A 14338-nucleotide genomic window follows, 5' to 3' on the forward strand; every position below is an offset into this window, starting at 1 on the left:
AGAAAAGATGGCATCTAAAACTCTACTACTGAGTCATAGGAGGGTGAAAAGTGCCGTTTTTTAGGCAAAGCTACCAATCTACTTGATGCTTAGTGGTTTTTCTTTTTTCTTTCCTTTTTCTTTTTTTTCTGAGATAGAGTCTCACTGTCACCCAGGCTGGAGTGCAGTGGTGCTATCTCGGCTCACTACAACCTCCATCTCTTGGGTTCAAGTAATTCTTCTACCTCAGCTTCCTGAATGGCTAGGATTACAGGTGTCCACCACCATGCCCAGCTAATTTTTGCATTTTTAGTAGAGACAGGGTTTCACCACGTTGGCCAGGCTGGTCTCGAACTCCTGACCTCAGGTGATTGACCCGCCTCAGCCTCCCAAAGTGCTGGGATTACAGGCATGAGCCACCGCACCCAGCCACTTAGTGGTTTTTCTAATAGTAGCTAACAGAAAATAGGGATGAGTTCCTTCTCTTTGTGATCAGAAGCCTAGGCCACTTGGACCAAACAGAACAAATTTGAGGCAGCAAGTAAGATTATAGAATAATTTTGAAAGAAGAGAAAAATTGGAAGAGACTTCCTAGACATAATTAAGGGTTATGTTGGCACTCCCCTGGCTTTTTTTTTTTTTTTTTCTTTTTTAAGATACAGGGTCTTGCTATGTTGACCAGGCTAGTTGTGAGCTCCTGGCCTCATCGATCCTACTGCCTTGGCCTCCCAACATGCTGGGTGGGATTATATACCATGCCCAGCCCTGCTGCTTGTTTTGACCACATTTAAGTTGCTGTTTTAGAGGAGTATCTGGATTCTTCTTTCAAGGCAAACAAGGGAGTATATGATAAGGCTGGCTGATTTTGGTCCCTGTTGAAAAGCCATGGTTCCCCACTGGACAGCCTCACATGGATTTAAGAACATGAACAAGACTTCTTATCTCAGTTTAGCCATAAATATGTTCTTGATTTAGCAGATAACTGCCTTAGTGATTAGAAGAAAAGAGTCGCTCAAACCAACATTATTAGCAGCAGGTTATCTAATGGAGAGGATGGGGACAAAGGTGAAGAAAGCTTTTGTTTTTCTTCCCCTATACTGAGGGCCTTTTTACTGTATGAGGAATCAGGATTTCTGAATTTACATCTGTCTGATAGATATGGCCATTTCCAAAACTTTCCTTTTGATTTAGTTTATTCATTGGCGTGATTAATCTAGAACTAATCACCTAACTTCTGTGAGCCTCAGTTTCAGCACCTTCCTTGCTAAAGCAATCAGCATTTGAATTGGTCCTTGAAAGAGTCAAATAGCTAAAATGTAGCATGGCTGGAATCGAGATCCAAAGCCTGTATTCTTTCCATTGTATCACGGTACCTAAATAGCAGCCTCCCTTTAGTTTTTCTCACTTTCGCTTTAGCCTGGAGTAAGATTGAAGACTTCTTTCCTCAGAAATGTCCAAACAAGGGCAATATATTCCTGAGTTTGGTACTCTTTAACATTATATGTGGTTGTTCAGCCAAACCTGCTGTGGAAAAGATTATGAGAAAGAAAGGCCATGTTAAGTAACTGATGTCTGGAGTCACAGAATGAGCTAGTCTTAGCTCAAGTTGACTTTATAAAACTTAGTCTGGCAAGTAACAAAACTGCTTCATTGACAGAGAGAAAGATGCATCATCTTGCCAGGAACAGTTGGATGAATTCCGGAAACTGGTCAGGACCTTCCAGAAATGGCTGAAAGAAACTGAAGGGAGTATTCCACCTACAGAAACTTCTATGAGTGCTAAAGAGTTAGAAAAGCAGATTGAACACCTGAAGGTAGGTGAACAAAGGGACTCCAAGAATTGGAATAGGCACTGGTTTGAATACTTGTATTAACTGGCCTCCAGCTGTGGTGGGGAAATGTATGAGAAATCCAAGTTGTTACTCTGCATCAGAACAGAAATTCCTCCATTTTCTTTATGTGGTAACAATCTACCCATAGTCTTTGAGAAGCATACACTCTCTTTGTATGTTTGAGAATTAGACAAATATATTTGAGCAAGTAACCAGATAATATTATCAGGAAATTGAGGATAGAAGAACTAGTACTACTTCAGCTAATAAAGGAAAAGCTAGAATCAGATGGTTGGAAGGTACCTTCAAGGATGGGACCAACCTTCCTCCCATTCCCTGCAAAATTCCTTCTGTACTGTCTTTGATCCGTAATCATCCAGCCTCTGCTTATACCTCTAACCTGAGTCTTCCTTTTGTTGAAATAAGCCAAATATGCCTCTAACTGTCATGCACTTATGCTTATTTTCTCAGTAAAGCACACTTTATCTTGAGCAGATGAAAGAGAATAGTTTGATTGCTTTCACAGAGCTGGTGCCAGGAGCGTTTGCTGTTGGGAATTCCCTAGGACAGAGCTTTCCCAACATTTTTGTTTCACAGTGCCCATGGTGTTTTAAGAAATTTGTCATGGCACCTCAAGGCCAAAAAAAAAAAAAGAAACAAAACAAAACAAAAAAACTCCTAATACTTCTACTTGCTAAGAAGTTAGGTCCAAAGAACTTAGTAGTTGTTCATATGGTGTTCAACAGATGTCACAACTGTATTTTCCTCAAAAATGTAAAATATTCTGTGAGTCAAGTCACAGTTTGGGGACTGTGGCTCTTCAGAATCAAGAGTGATTAATGTCCAGGCGCAGTGGCTCACGCCTGTAATCCCAGCACTTTGGGAGGCCGAGGTGGGTGGATCACAAGGTCAGGAATTCAAGATCAGCCTAGCCAAGATGGTGAAACCCCATCTCTACTAAAAATACAAAAATTAGCTGGGCATGGTGGCGGGCACTTGTAATTCCAGCTACTTGAGAGGCTGAGGCAAAGAATTGCTTGAACTGGGGAGGCGGAGGTTGCAGTGAGCTGAGATGGCGCACTGTACTGCAGCCTGGGCGACAGAGAGTGAGACTCTGTCTCAAAAAAAAAAAAAAGTGATTAGTTAAGGAACTGACAAGCAGTGACCAAGGGTCAGTTTGAAATTAGGCAATATGAGTAGGGCTCTGTGCCTTTCTCTGCAGCTTAAAGTCAAAAGCAAACTAAGTAGATTGTCAGGGATATTCAGTATGGAGGAGGGCATTGAAGGCTAGAATGGTGTCCTTGCTCTGAAAGGAGTAAAATCCTACAACTATGGCAGGAGACATCTTGGAGACTTAACATGATGTGGTACTTTTGTCTTAGAGCAAATGCCATTGTTTCCTAATGGATTTCTATGGTACTTGGATCTTTGATTTCAAACCCAATATAAAGTTTCCTTAATAAATGCAAAGTATAGCCTATGATTCTATATATTTTTCTGTACCTCAATATCTAGCTCCTCATTTATCCTCCAGTTACTATTTCTTTTTTCATCTTTATATGCATGTTGTTCCCTCTTGTCAGTCTGGCAAACTCTTATCTTACTTTTTTTTTTTTTTTTTTGAAGACAGAGTCTCACTCTGTTGTCCAGGCTGGGGTGCCATGGCGTGATCTCAGCTCACTGCAACCTCTGCCTCCCAGGTTCAAACAACTCTCCCATCACAGCCCCCTGAGTCGCTGGGATTACAGGCACCTGCCACCATGCCTGGCTAATTTTTTTTTTTGTATTTTTAGTAGAGACAGGGTTTCACCATGTCAGCCAGTCTGGTCTTGTACTCCTGACCTCAAGTAATCTGCCCGCCTCAGCCTCCCAAAGTGCTGGGATTACAGGCATGAACCACGATGCCCAGCCATTATCTTAACTCAAAGCTTTCCTTCCTCTAGACAGAATTAGATAGAGCTCCTCTTGTGCTCTTGGAATTCACAGACTGTCCATAATACTATAATAGCATTTATCACATTATAATGCAACTGATAATCTGAGCTTCTGATTTTAGAAATTGTGTCATAATTCTATTTTATACCCCAGTGCTTGGCATGCTACCAGGCATATAGTAAATATTCAATAGATGTTTGATAAATGAATAAATAAATCAGAAGGATGGTCTCTTAATGCTTGTCAAAACACTAGAGAGTATATATAGAATTGGTGTCCCTACTTATGAGGAAAAAGCCCCAGATATTACATTTAGCCATTTTCTTCTTTAAACAGAGTCTACTAGATGACTGGGCAAGTAAGGGAACTCTGGTGGAAGAAATCAATTGCAAAGGTACTCCTTTAGAAAATCTCATCATGGAAATCACAGCACCTGATTCCCAAGGCAAGACAGGTGAGTACGGGCTCTTCAAAATATAGTGAATAAAAATTGCTCTTTGCTTTTGGCCTTTGGAGATGCCTCTTTATACAATTAAAGTGAAAATCAAGGTTGGGTATGAAAACAAAGTGCATCCCCAAAGCAGTCTTCCCCTGCAACCTGACCTGTCACCCCTTTTGCTATATAACATTGCTTCATTTTGCAAAATTCCTTCCCATGATAGGAAAAGTAAATGAACTAGTTGGCCCACTTAGAACTATCAGATGGCTGGGTGCAGTGGCTCACACCTGTAATCCCAGCACTTTGGGAGGCCAAGGTGGGCAGGTCACAAGGTCAAGAGATCGAGACCATCCTAGCTAACACAGTGAAACTACAAAACTCTCTACTAAAACTACAAAAAAGAAAAAAAAACTAGCCGGGCATGGCGGTATGCGCCCATAGTCCCAGCTACTCGGGAGGCTGAGGCAGGAGAGTGGCGTGAACCCGGGAGACAGAGCTTGCAGTGAGCCCAGATCACAGCACTGCACTCCAGCCTGGGCGACAGAGCGAGACTCCTTCTCAAAAAAAAAAGAACTCTGAGAGGCAGAGCTTGCAGTGAGCCGAAATCATGCCACTGCACTCCAGCCTGGGCGGCAGAGCGAGACTCCATCTCAACAAAAAAAAAGAACTATCAAATGAACATAGAATAATTAAAATAAGATTTTCATCTTGAGAATTTCCCTTTTTTGAACGTGTAAATGGGATGAGTATGCATCATCTTTAAACTTGGGTACTGGCCAGGCACGAAGTCAGGAGATCAAAACCAGCCTGGCAACATGGTGAAACCCTGTCTCTACTAAAAATACAAAAATTAGGCAGGGTGCGGCGGCTCACACCTGTAGTAATCCCAGCACTTTGGGAGGCCAAGGTGGGTAGACCACGAAGTCAGGAGATTGAGACCATCCTGGCTAACACAGTGAAACCCCGTCTCTACTAAAAACACAAAAAATTAGCCAGGCATGGTGGCGGGTGCCTGTAGTCCCAGCTACTCAGGAGGCTGAGGCAGGAGAATGGTGTGAACCCAGGAGGTGGAGCTTGCAATGAGCCGAGATCACGCCACTGCTCTCCAGCCTGGGCAACAGACAGAGTGAGACTCCGTCTCAAAAAAAAAGTACAAACATTAGCCAGGCATGGTGATATGCGCCTGTAGTCCCAGCTACGGGGGAGTCTGAAACATGAGAATAGCTTGAACCTGGTAGATGGAGGTTTCATTGAGCCGCGATGGTGCCTGCACTCTAGCCTGGGCAACAGACAGAGCAAGATACCGTCTCAAAAAAAAATTGGGCAAGCCTGGATAGGTATGAGTGTGATATCCAGGAAGAAGCAAGTATTTATAAGTCAGTATTGGGCCGGGCGTGGTGGTTCATGCCTGTAATCTCAGCACTTTGGGAGGCCTAGGTGGGCTGATCACTTGAGGTCGGGAGTTCAAGACCAGCCTGGCCAACATGGTGAAACCTTGTCTCAACTAAAAATATAAAAATGAGCCAGGCCTGGTGACTCGTGCCTGTAATCCCAGCTATTCGGGAGGCTGAGGCAGGAGAATCACTTGAACCTGGGAGGCAGAGGTTGCAGTGAGCTGAGATCGTGCCACTGCACTCCAGCCTGGGCGACAGACCAAGACCCCATTTCAAAAAAAAAAAAAAGAAATCAGTACTTCAAAGGGGGTACAAAGATTGTGCTCACATGTGTATATAATCTTTCACTGCAAATTAAGTCCTTGAAGCAAAATCTAATATGAAGGCCAGGCACAGTGGCTCACGCCTGTAATCACAGCACTTAGGGAGGCCAAGGCAGGCGGATCACGTGAGGCCAGGAGTTTGAGACCAGCTTGGCCAACATGGTGAAACTCCGTCTCTACTAAAATACAAAAATTAGCCAAGTATGATGGCTTGCACCTGTAATCCTAGCTACTCGGGAGGCTGATGGGGGAGAATTGCTTGAACCCGGGAGGCAGAGGTTGCAGTGAGCCCAGATCGCGCCACTGTACTCCAGCCTGTGTGACAGAGCGAGACTGTGTCTCAAAAAAAAAAAAAAATCTCATATGAGTTCTCAGTCACTTGCTCGTTGTTAATTGAGATCCCATAGATTTTATTACTAGTCTATGATAGTGCACTCCTGTAGTCACTTAACGAGTAAAGGAAAAATTTATTTGCTTTCTGAAAATGTGCACTTTTCTATAGTATTCTAAAGTTAAAAGACATTTTGGAACTATCCACAAGTGACAACATTTTAGGGAATTGGTGATATAACAACCTCTACGTCCATTGACTTACTCGTTTGTGACTAGATCAGAGTCAGCAAACTTTTTTTTTTTTTTTTTGGAGACGGAGTCTCGCTCTGTCACCCAGGCTGGAGTGCTGTGGCCGGATCTCAGCTCACTGCAAGCTCCGCCTCCCGGGTTCCCACCATTCTCCTGCCTTAGCCTCCCGAGTAGCCGGGACTACAGGCGCCCGCCACCTCGCCCGGCTAGTTTTTTGTATTTTTTAGTAGAGACGGGGTTTCACCGTGTTAGCCAGGATGGTCTCGATCTCCTGACCTCGTGATCCGCCCGTCTCGGCCTCCCAAAGTGCTGGGATTACAGGCTTGAGCCACCGCGCCCGGCAGCAAACTTTTCCTATAAAGGGCCAGATAGTAAATATTTTAGGCTTGCAGGGTATATGGTCTCTGTCACAGTTGTATACCTACCTCTGCCATTGTAACAAAAGCAGCCAAAGACAATACATTAATAGAAATGAGTGGTTGTGGCTGTATTCCAGTAAAACTTTGTTGAAACAGATGAAGGACCAGATTTGGCTGGTGAGCTATAGTTTACTGACTCCTAGACTAGATCATTTTAAAAAAGAGAGAGAAAAAACAGAAATGTCATATAGAACAGAAATTTCATGTAGAAAAACAGAAATCTCATATAGAACCCTACTACATAAAACAAAACATTTTGTTGGTGGCCAGGCTCGGTGGCTCACGCCTGTAATCCCAGCACTTTGGGAGGCTGAGGTGGGTGGATCACGAGGTCAGGAGATCGAGACCATCCTGGCTAACATAGTGAAACCCTGTCTCTACTAAAAATACAAAAAATTAGCTGGGCGTGGTGGTGGGCGCCTGTAGTCCCAGCTACTCAGGAGTCTTAGGCAGGAGAATGGCTTGAACCCGGGAGGCGGAGCTCTCAGTGAGCCGAGATTGCACCACTGCACTCCAGCCTGGGAGACAGAGTGAGACTCTGTCTCAAAAAATAAATAAATAAATAATAAAAAATTTAAAAAAAAATAACATTTTGTTGGCATAAGTTTCCCTTATACGTTATTTTATAGCATTTATCTGTAATGAAATCCATCAGTAAGAATATTGAGACTACCTCAATGCATATAAAAATTTGAAAAGGAAGATTATTGGATGACAGCTTCACCATCTTATTTATTTATTTGTTTGTTTGTTTGTTTATTTTTTGAGACGGAGTCTCGCTCTGTCGCCCAGGCTGGAGTGTAGTGGCGCGATCTCTGCTCACTTCAAGCTCCGCCTCCTGGGTTCATGCCATTCTCCTGCCTCAGCCTCCCGAGCAACTGGGACTACCGGCGCCCGCCACCACGCCTGGCTAATTTTTTGTATTTTTAGTAGAGACGGGGTTTCACCATGCTAGCCAGGATGGTCTCAATCTCCTGACCTTGTGATCTGCCTTTCTCAGCCTCCCAAAGTGCTGGGATTACAGTCATGAGCCACCGGGCCCAGCCTATCTAATTTATTTCTAAATTTTGTTTGGTTTCATTGTATCCAGAAAATATGGTTCACACATATTAAGTATTTGCAAATGATGACAAATGTTTTTAAAAGTTGACTTCACAATATCATAACAGGCTTTGATTGAATTGAGCTAGAAACTTGAAAGTGATGTAATAAGAAATTATTGTTTCAAAGTTAAATCACTAAGAATATTTAATGAGGGCTCTTACACATAGAAAACACTTAAGACTGACATTGAGGACAAAAACTGTCCAACTGACTTGAAGTGTTAGGAATTATATTATTACACAATTCTGTCCCAGTGAGAACTGTGTAGATGTACAGAGAGCAAGCTGTGTTATATTTTTGGTCATGTTATTTAATGTATTACACATATGCTATAGATGTTTTTCTTTGTATAGTATACATGAGTGAACATGGACAGGTTTGAATATCATAAATTGCTGGTGAAGGGCCGGGCGCGGTGGCTCAAGCCTGTAATCCCAGCACTTTGGGAGGCCGAGACGGGCGGATCACGAGGTCAGGAGATCGAGACCATCCTGGCTAACACGGTGAAACCCCGTCTCTACTAAAAATACAAAAAACTAGCCGGGCGAGGTGGCGGGCGCCTGTAGTCCCAGCTACTGGGGAGGCTGAGGCAGGAGAATGGCGTAAACCCAGGAGGCGGAGCTTGCAGTGAGCCGAGATCCGGCCACTGCACTCCAGCCTGGGCGACAGAGCGAGACTCCGCCTCAAAAAAAAAAAATAAAAATAAAAAAAAATAAATTGCTGGTGAAGAGCTACCACCTTTCCAATCAGGGACACTCAAAAATAAGTTAAAATAGATGCTTAGACGTGTCAGGAGCTGTTTTACTTTCCCCGGAAAAGCAGCATAATTGGTTTTATCTGGTGGGTTAAGGTGTAGAATTCAGCATAATTGAACATGTGTGTTTTATTATCATTTCTAAGTAGTTAGAAATGTCTGTGAATATTACATTTAAACCAAACTTTAACCACAATCCCTAAAGCACCTTTTTAGGGTGCTTTGAAAATCAGTTTGAAAATTACTATCCTGAGTGCTCTCAAAGTTCTCCTCCAACTCTGAAAAACCATATATATTTCAGTACCTTACATTTATGTAGCTCTGTTTCGTAAAGTACTTTGACATACGTTGGTTCATGATCTTTTCCCAGTTACCCCATGAGAGTTAACAGAGTAGGTTGTATTATCTTTAAATCCTGCAGAAGAAACTGTGTTTGTAGATTAAGGCTTACATACTGAGTTAGTGACAACCTTGGTTAGTACCTCCTTCTGCTACCTACTTACTAGTCCAGTTTCTTTTTTTCCATCACCACACTGCAATGGAATGTGATTTTTCTATTTTGTATTTTTTAATTGAAAATTAATAACATTAACATTTAAAAGTTTTATAATCACCACCGTAATTCAACTAATTTTTTTCCTTGTTTTTAGAGACAGGGTCTCCTCTGTCACCCAGGCTGGAGGACAGTAGTGTGATCATGGCTCACTGTAGCTTTGACCTCCTAGGCCCAAGCAGTCATTCCACCTCAAGCTCCCAAGTAGCTAGGACCACAAATGTGCACTGTCATGCCTAATTTTTTTTTTTTTTTTTAACATTTTTTTGTAGAGACAGGGTCTTGTGTTGCCTAGGCTGGTCTTAAACTTCCAACCTCCCAAAGTGCTGGGATTACAGGTGTGGGCCATCACACCTGGCCCACAACTATTTTGTTTTTGTTTTGAGATGGAGTCTCGCTCTGTCACCCAGACTGGAGTACAGTGGCACCATCTTGGCTCACTGCAACCTCACTAAATCCTGAGTTCAAGCGATTCTCCTGCCTCAGCCTCCCCAGTAGCTGGGACTACAGGCGTCCGCCTCCACACCCAGCGAATTTTTTGTATTTTAGTAGAGATGGGATTTCACCATGTTGCCCAGGCCGGTCTCGAACATCCTGAGCTCAGGCAGTTCACCCACCTCAGCCTCCCAAAGTGCTAGGATTACAGGGGTGAGCCACCGCGCCCGGCCAACTATTTCGTAATATAACCTTGCACATAACTTTTTATAAAGTGAAGTCAGTGCATACAAGAGTTTTCTGTCGTTTTAAAATATCATTATGAATATTTTTCAGATTTCTGTATAATATTTATCATTACATCACCTGGTTTTTACCTATCTTGTGAAACTTTTCTGAAATATAAGGAATCAGTTTGGGGAGAATGTATGTGAAATTATAGTGATTAGAAACAGAGCCAAAGGCCCAAAGCACAATTTATGGGAATGTTGATGAGCCATATTTATTGGCACTTAGGATTTCTGTTTTTTCTTGGGGAAAGGTGAGCAAGAAGAGGTTATGAAAGAAAAGGCAAATAATCTTCCTTTAGAAACAATATATGAAGGGTTCATTTTAATGTCTTTATTAGAAGAAGGCTGCTTTTTAGGGCAGGCACGGTGACTCATGCCTATAATCCCAGTACTTTGGGAGGTCAAGGCAGGCAGATCACCTCAGGTCAGGAGTTTGAGACCAGCCTAACCAACATGGTAAAACCCCGTCTCTACTAAAAATACAAAAATTAGCCGGGCCTGGTGGCAGGCGCCTGTAATCCCAGCTATTTGGGAGGCTGAGATGGAAGAATTGCTTGAACCCGGAAGGTGGAAGTTGCAGTGAGCCGAGATCATGCCACTGCACTTCAGTCTGGGCGACAGAGTGAGACTCTGTCTCAAAAAAAAAAAAAAAAAGAAAAAGAAAAAACAGGCTGCTTTTTATGTCCTTAATAATACTTATTTTCATTTTTATTATATTGAAAGACATTGATATAAAAGGTAAAACTTTCTGGCTTTATTATAAAAGCTCATTCCAAAATATGGCAAGTACCATTCTAGACTTAATAATTTTACCAGTACTTGCTTTACAGAATTAGGGCAGCATCCAAAGAATTCAAGTTGGAGATTTAATAAGAAGGGAATATGAATTTCCTCTAGAAAGGATTAAGAATCATTCCTGCTAAGGTCCTCGAGTGACATTTTGTTGCCTGGCAGCTAAAGTAATTTGTCTCTTTCCATGACTATGTTGTCTTGTGCTGTGTTAACTTCCTGATACCTAAGCTTAAAGTGAGGGCCAAAGGACAAATTCAGTGCCTACATGTATTCCTAACACGTTGGTCTTGCCCTGTTTGTCTCCCTGTCCTTCTGCTCAGGTTCCATACTGCCCTCTGTAGGAAGCTCTGTAGGCAGTGTAAACGGATACCACACCTGCAAAGGTGAGAATGCCATTTCAACAGTGCTTCTTTGTTGGATGTGTTAGGACAGTGTCCATGTTTGCATCTGTGTATGTTGCAATATGTGTGGAAGAACTGCTGCCAGAATGGGTGTGAGGATAAAAATCTGGGGAGAAGCAACTGTGGTTTTCTGGCTGTAGACCATAAACAGGTTGGCAGCCCCTGAAGCTAAAGGTATTGTAGAAAAACAGTAGACTGGATCACTAGATAAGGCAAATAGGGAAAGAACTCAAAGAAAATATATGTTAATCTTTGAATTTTAAAGAAGTTATACTAGAGGTAATCTAGTCTAGCTCTCAGCCTCCCAGCTAGGTGACTTCTCTGTAGTTTGGAGAAGAAGGAATGGAAGAATACTCCAAGCACCTTAATCCTAGTAGTACACTAAGGTTAATTTCTTACTTTGCTCCCTTCACTTTTATTGTTCCCATGTTTAGCATTTTAAGGTATACATCTGAGTACATAATGCCAAAACCAGAATGCAGATTAATGAGAATCCTTTTGTTTTGTGTTTATAAACAGGAACTTTTGTATGATTTAGCAGGAAGATAATCTCTAGTTCATTAGAAGGAGTAAGAGGGATGCAAGTAATTTAGGAGTGAGGAGTCAAGGAACATACTCGAAGAGCTGTCTCCAATCTGATTTCTGTTTCTATGATACTAGATCTGACGGAGATCCAGTGTGACATGTCAGATGTAAACTTGAAGTATGAGAAACTGGGTGGAATACTTCATGAACGCCAGGAAAGCCTTCAGGCTATCCTCAACAGAATGGAGGAGGTTCAGAAGGAGGCAAACTCTGTGCTGCAGTGGCTAGAATCAAAAGAGGAAGTCCTGAAATCCATGGATGCCATGTCATCTCCAACCAAGACAGAAACAGTGAAAGCCCAAGCTGAATCTAACAAGGTATTGTGTTTACATTAGTTGCCTCCCAACACCAAGAGGAAGAGACAGCTGTACCAGTGTTCCTGCCCAAGCCCAGGCATCTGAGAGAGAGACATGGGCAACAATCCAGGCTGTGATGGGCAGTGTGTTTGACTTTCTAAATGATTAATATGCCTTAACTCTCCTAGAGAATTTTCTTATGAAATTAGAAATTGTTATAAGTTAGATTCAGAAACAAAACCAGATATGTTTGCAGAAAAAGAATAGCCCTCCCCAGAATCATTAGCTCATTGAGAATGGGATCTCATTTTCTATATGATGCTGTAAGCAAAACAAACCATTCTTATCAAAGTACCTTTCCAGTTCTTGGAGGGATCTAAATAACTGATTACAGTTCATTCTTAAGATTCACATGTGAGACTAGGAAAAATGTCAGAAGATATAAGACCGTAGAAAATCCTGTAGGAAATTTTCACCAAAACTTTTAATATTCCCATTGAGCATAGCATCTCATCTCCTTCAAGATGTGTTATCATCATATCTTGGTATTTTTCATTTATTGGGATTAATAATTCCTTCTACTATAATTCTCAATAGTAGAACTATTGAGTTCTACTGATGTGTTATACATAAAAGAAACTCAGATCCTGCCATTTAGATTTTCAGTTTAAAATAAAAATTGAAATAGAAGGGTTAAGTATCTTAACATCATTAAACAAGTCATTGATAGGATCCTAGTAGAACCTATAATAACCGCCCAGTTTTCCAATCATTTCTACCACACACACAGCTTCGTTTCCTGTCCAGAATCTCAGGGCATGCATGGCATTCTTTCTCCTAGGCCTTCCTGGCTGAATTGGAACAGAATTCTCCAAAAATTCAAAAAGTAAAGGAAGCCCTGGCCGGATTACTGGTGACATATCCCAACTCACAGGAAGCTGAAAATTGGAAGAAAATTGAAGAAGAACTCAGTAAGTTTTCACAGGAGTGTTGCAAGTTTGCTAAGTTACTCATCTTCAAAGCAAGTAGAGAATTTCAGCACATCCTATACAACAGGAATTATTTTTAGTTAATTTTTATAAATAAGCAATTAGGGCCCAGATAGGGCCAGAGCATGAGCCTGAATTGGGAAGAAAATTAGAAATTCCACTCAAAGAGTCAGAAGTTTGGGTTTCTTGGGCAAGTCAAACTGATAATCTGCTGTAATCAGGAACCAAAGAGAGGCCAGGAACAGTGGCTCACACCTGTAATCTCAGCACTTTGGGAATCTGAGACAGGAGGATTGCTTGAATCTAGGGGTTCAAACCAGTCTGGGCAACATAGCAAGATTCTGTCTCTACAAAAAGTAAGGAAAAACAAATTAGCCAGGTGTGGTGGTGTGAGCCTGGAGTCCTAGCTACTGGGGAGGCTGAGGTGAGACAATTGCTTGAGCCCGGGAGTTCAAGGTTGTAGTAAGCTATGATTGTGCCACTGAACTCCAACCTGGGCAACAGAAGGGGACCTTGTCTCCAAAAAAGCATAACTAAAGAACTAAAGAATATTGATGATAAAAATGAAAGATGGAAATAATAAAAATATTCAATAAAGGGTTTAGATAAATTATGTGCTCATAATATTGAACTGTAAACAGCATAGATGAATTTTTTAAAATTTAATTTAATTTTTTTTTTGAGATGGAGTTTTGCTCTTGTTGCCCACGGTAGAGTGCAATGGTATGATCTTGGCTCACTGTAACCTCCGCCTCCCGGGTTCAAGTGATTCTCCTGCCTCAGCCTCCCGAGTAGCTGGGATTACAGGCATGTGCCACCATGCCCAGCTAATTTTGTATTTTTAGTAGAGAGGGGATTTCTCCATGTTGGTCAGGCTGGTCTTGAACTCCCGACCTCAAGTGATCCGCCCACCTCGGCCTCCCAAAGTGCTGGGATTACAGGTGTGAGCCCCCTGCCTGGCCTTTTTTTTTTTTTTTTTTTTTGAGACAGGGTCTTGTTCTGTCACCCAGGCTAGAGTGTAGTGGCACGATATAGCTCACTACAGCCTTGACTTCCCTGGTTCAAGGAGTCTTCCTGCTTCAGCCTCCTGAGTAGCTGGGACCACAGGCATGTGCTACCACAACTAGCCAATTTCTAAATTTTTTTTGCAGAGATAGGGTCTTACTTTGTTGTCCAAGCTGGCCTTGAACTCTTGGGCTCAAGTGATCTTCCCACTTGAGGAGTTCAAGAACAGCC

The 14338-nt window shown here is 42.1% G+C and overlaps 1 protein-coding gene across 4 annotated transcripts in view; it reads left to right on the forward strand.

Moving 5' to 3' along the window:
• MACF1 (microtubule-actin crosslinking factor 1) overlaps positions 1-14338 on the forward strand; it is a 407350-nt gene that overhangs the window by 286510 nt on the left and 106502 nt on the right. For all 4 annotated transcript variants that reach the window (XM_025361749.1, XM_025361739.1, XM_025361720.1 and 1 more), the window contains 5 exons: positions 1637-1793; positions 4083-4200; positions 11152-11214; positions 11893-12134; positions 12955-13084. In XM_025361749.1, the coding sequence (XP_025217534.1) occupies positions 1637-1793; positions 4083-4200; positions 11152-11214; positions 11893-12134; positions 12955-13084 (710 nt within the window). The remainder of the gene's footprint in view (positions 1-1636; positions 1794-4082; positions 4201-11151; positions 11215-11892; positions 12135-12954; positions 13085-14338) is intronic.

This window comes from Theropithecus gelada, chromosome 1 (genome assembly GCF_003255815.1).
Source record: "Theropithecus gelada isolate Dixy chromosome 1, Tgel_1.0, whole genome shotgun sequence".
Classification (NCBI taxonomy): domain Eukaryota; kingdom Metazoa; phylum Chordata; class Mammalia; order Primates; family Cercopithecidae; genus Theropithecus; species Theropithecus gelada.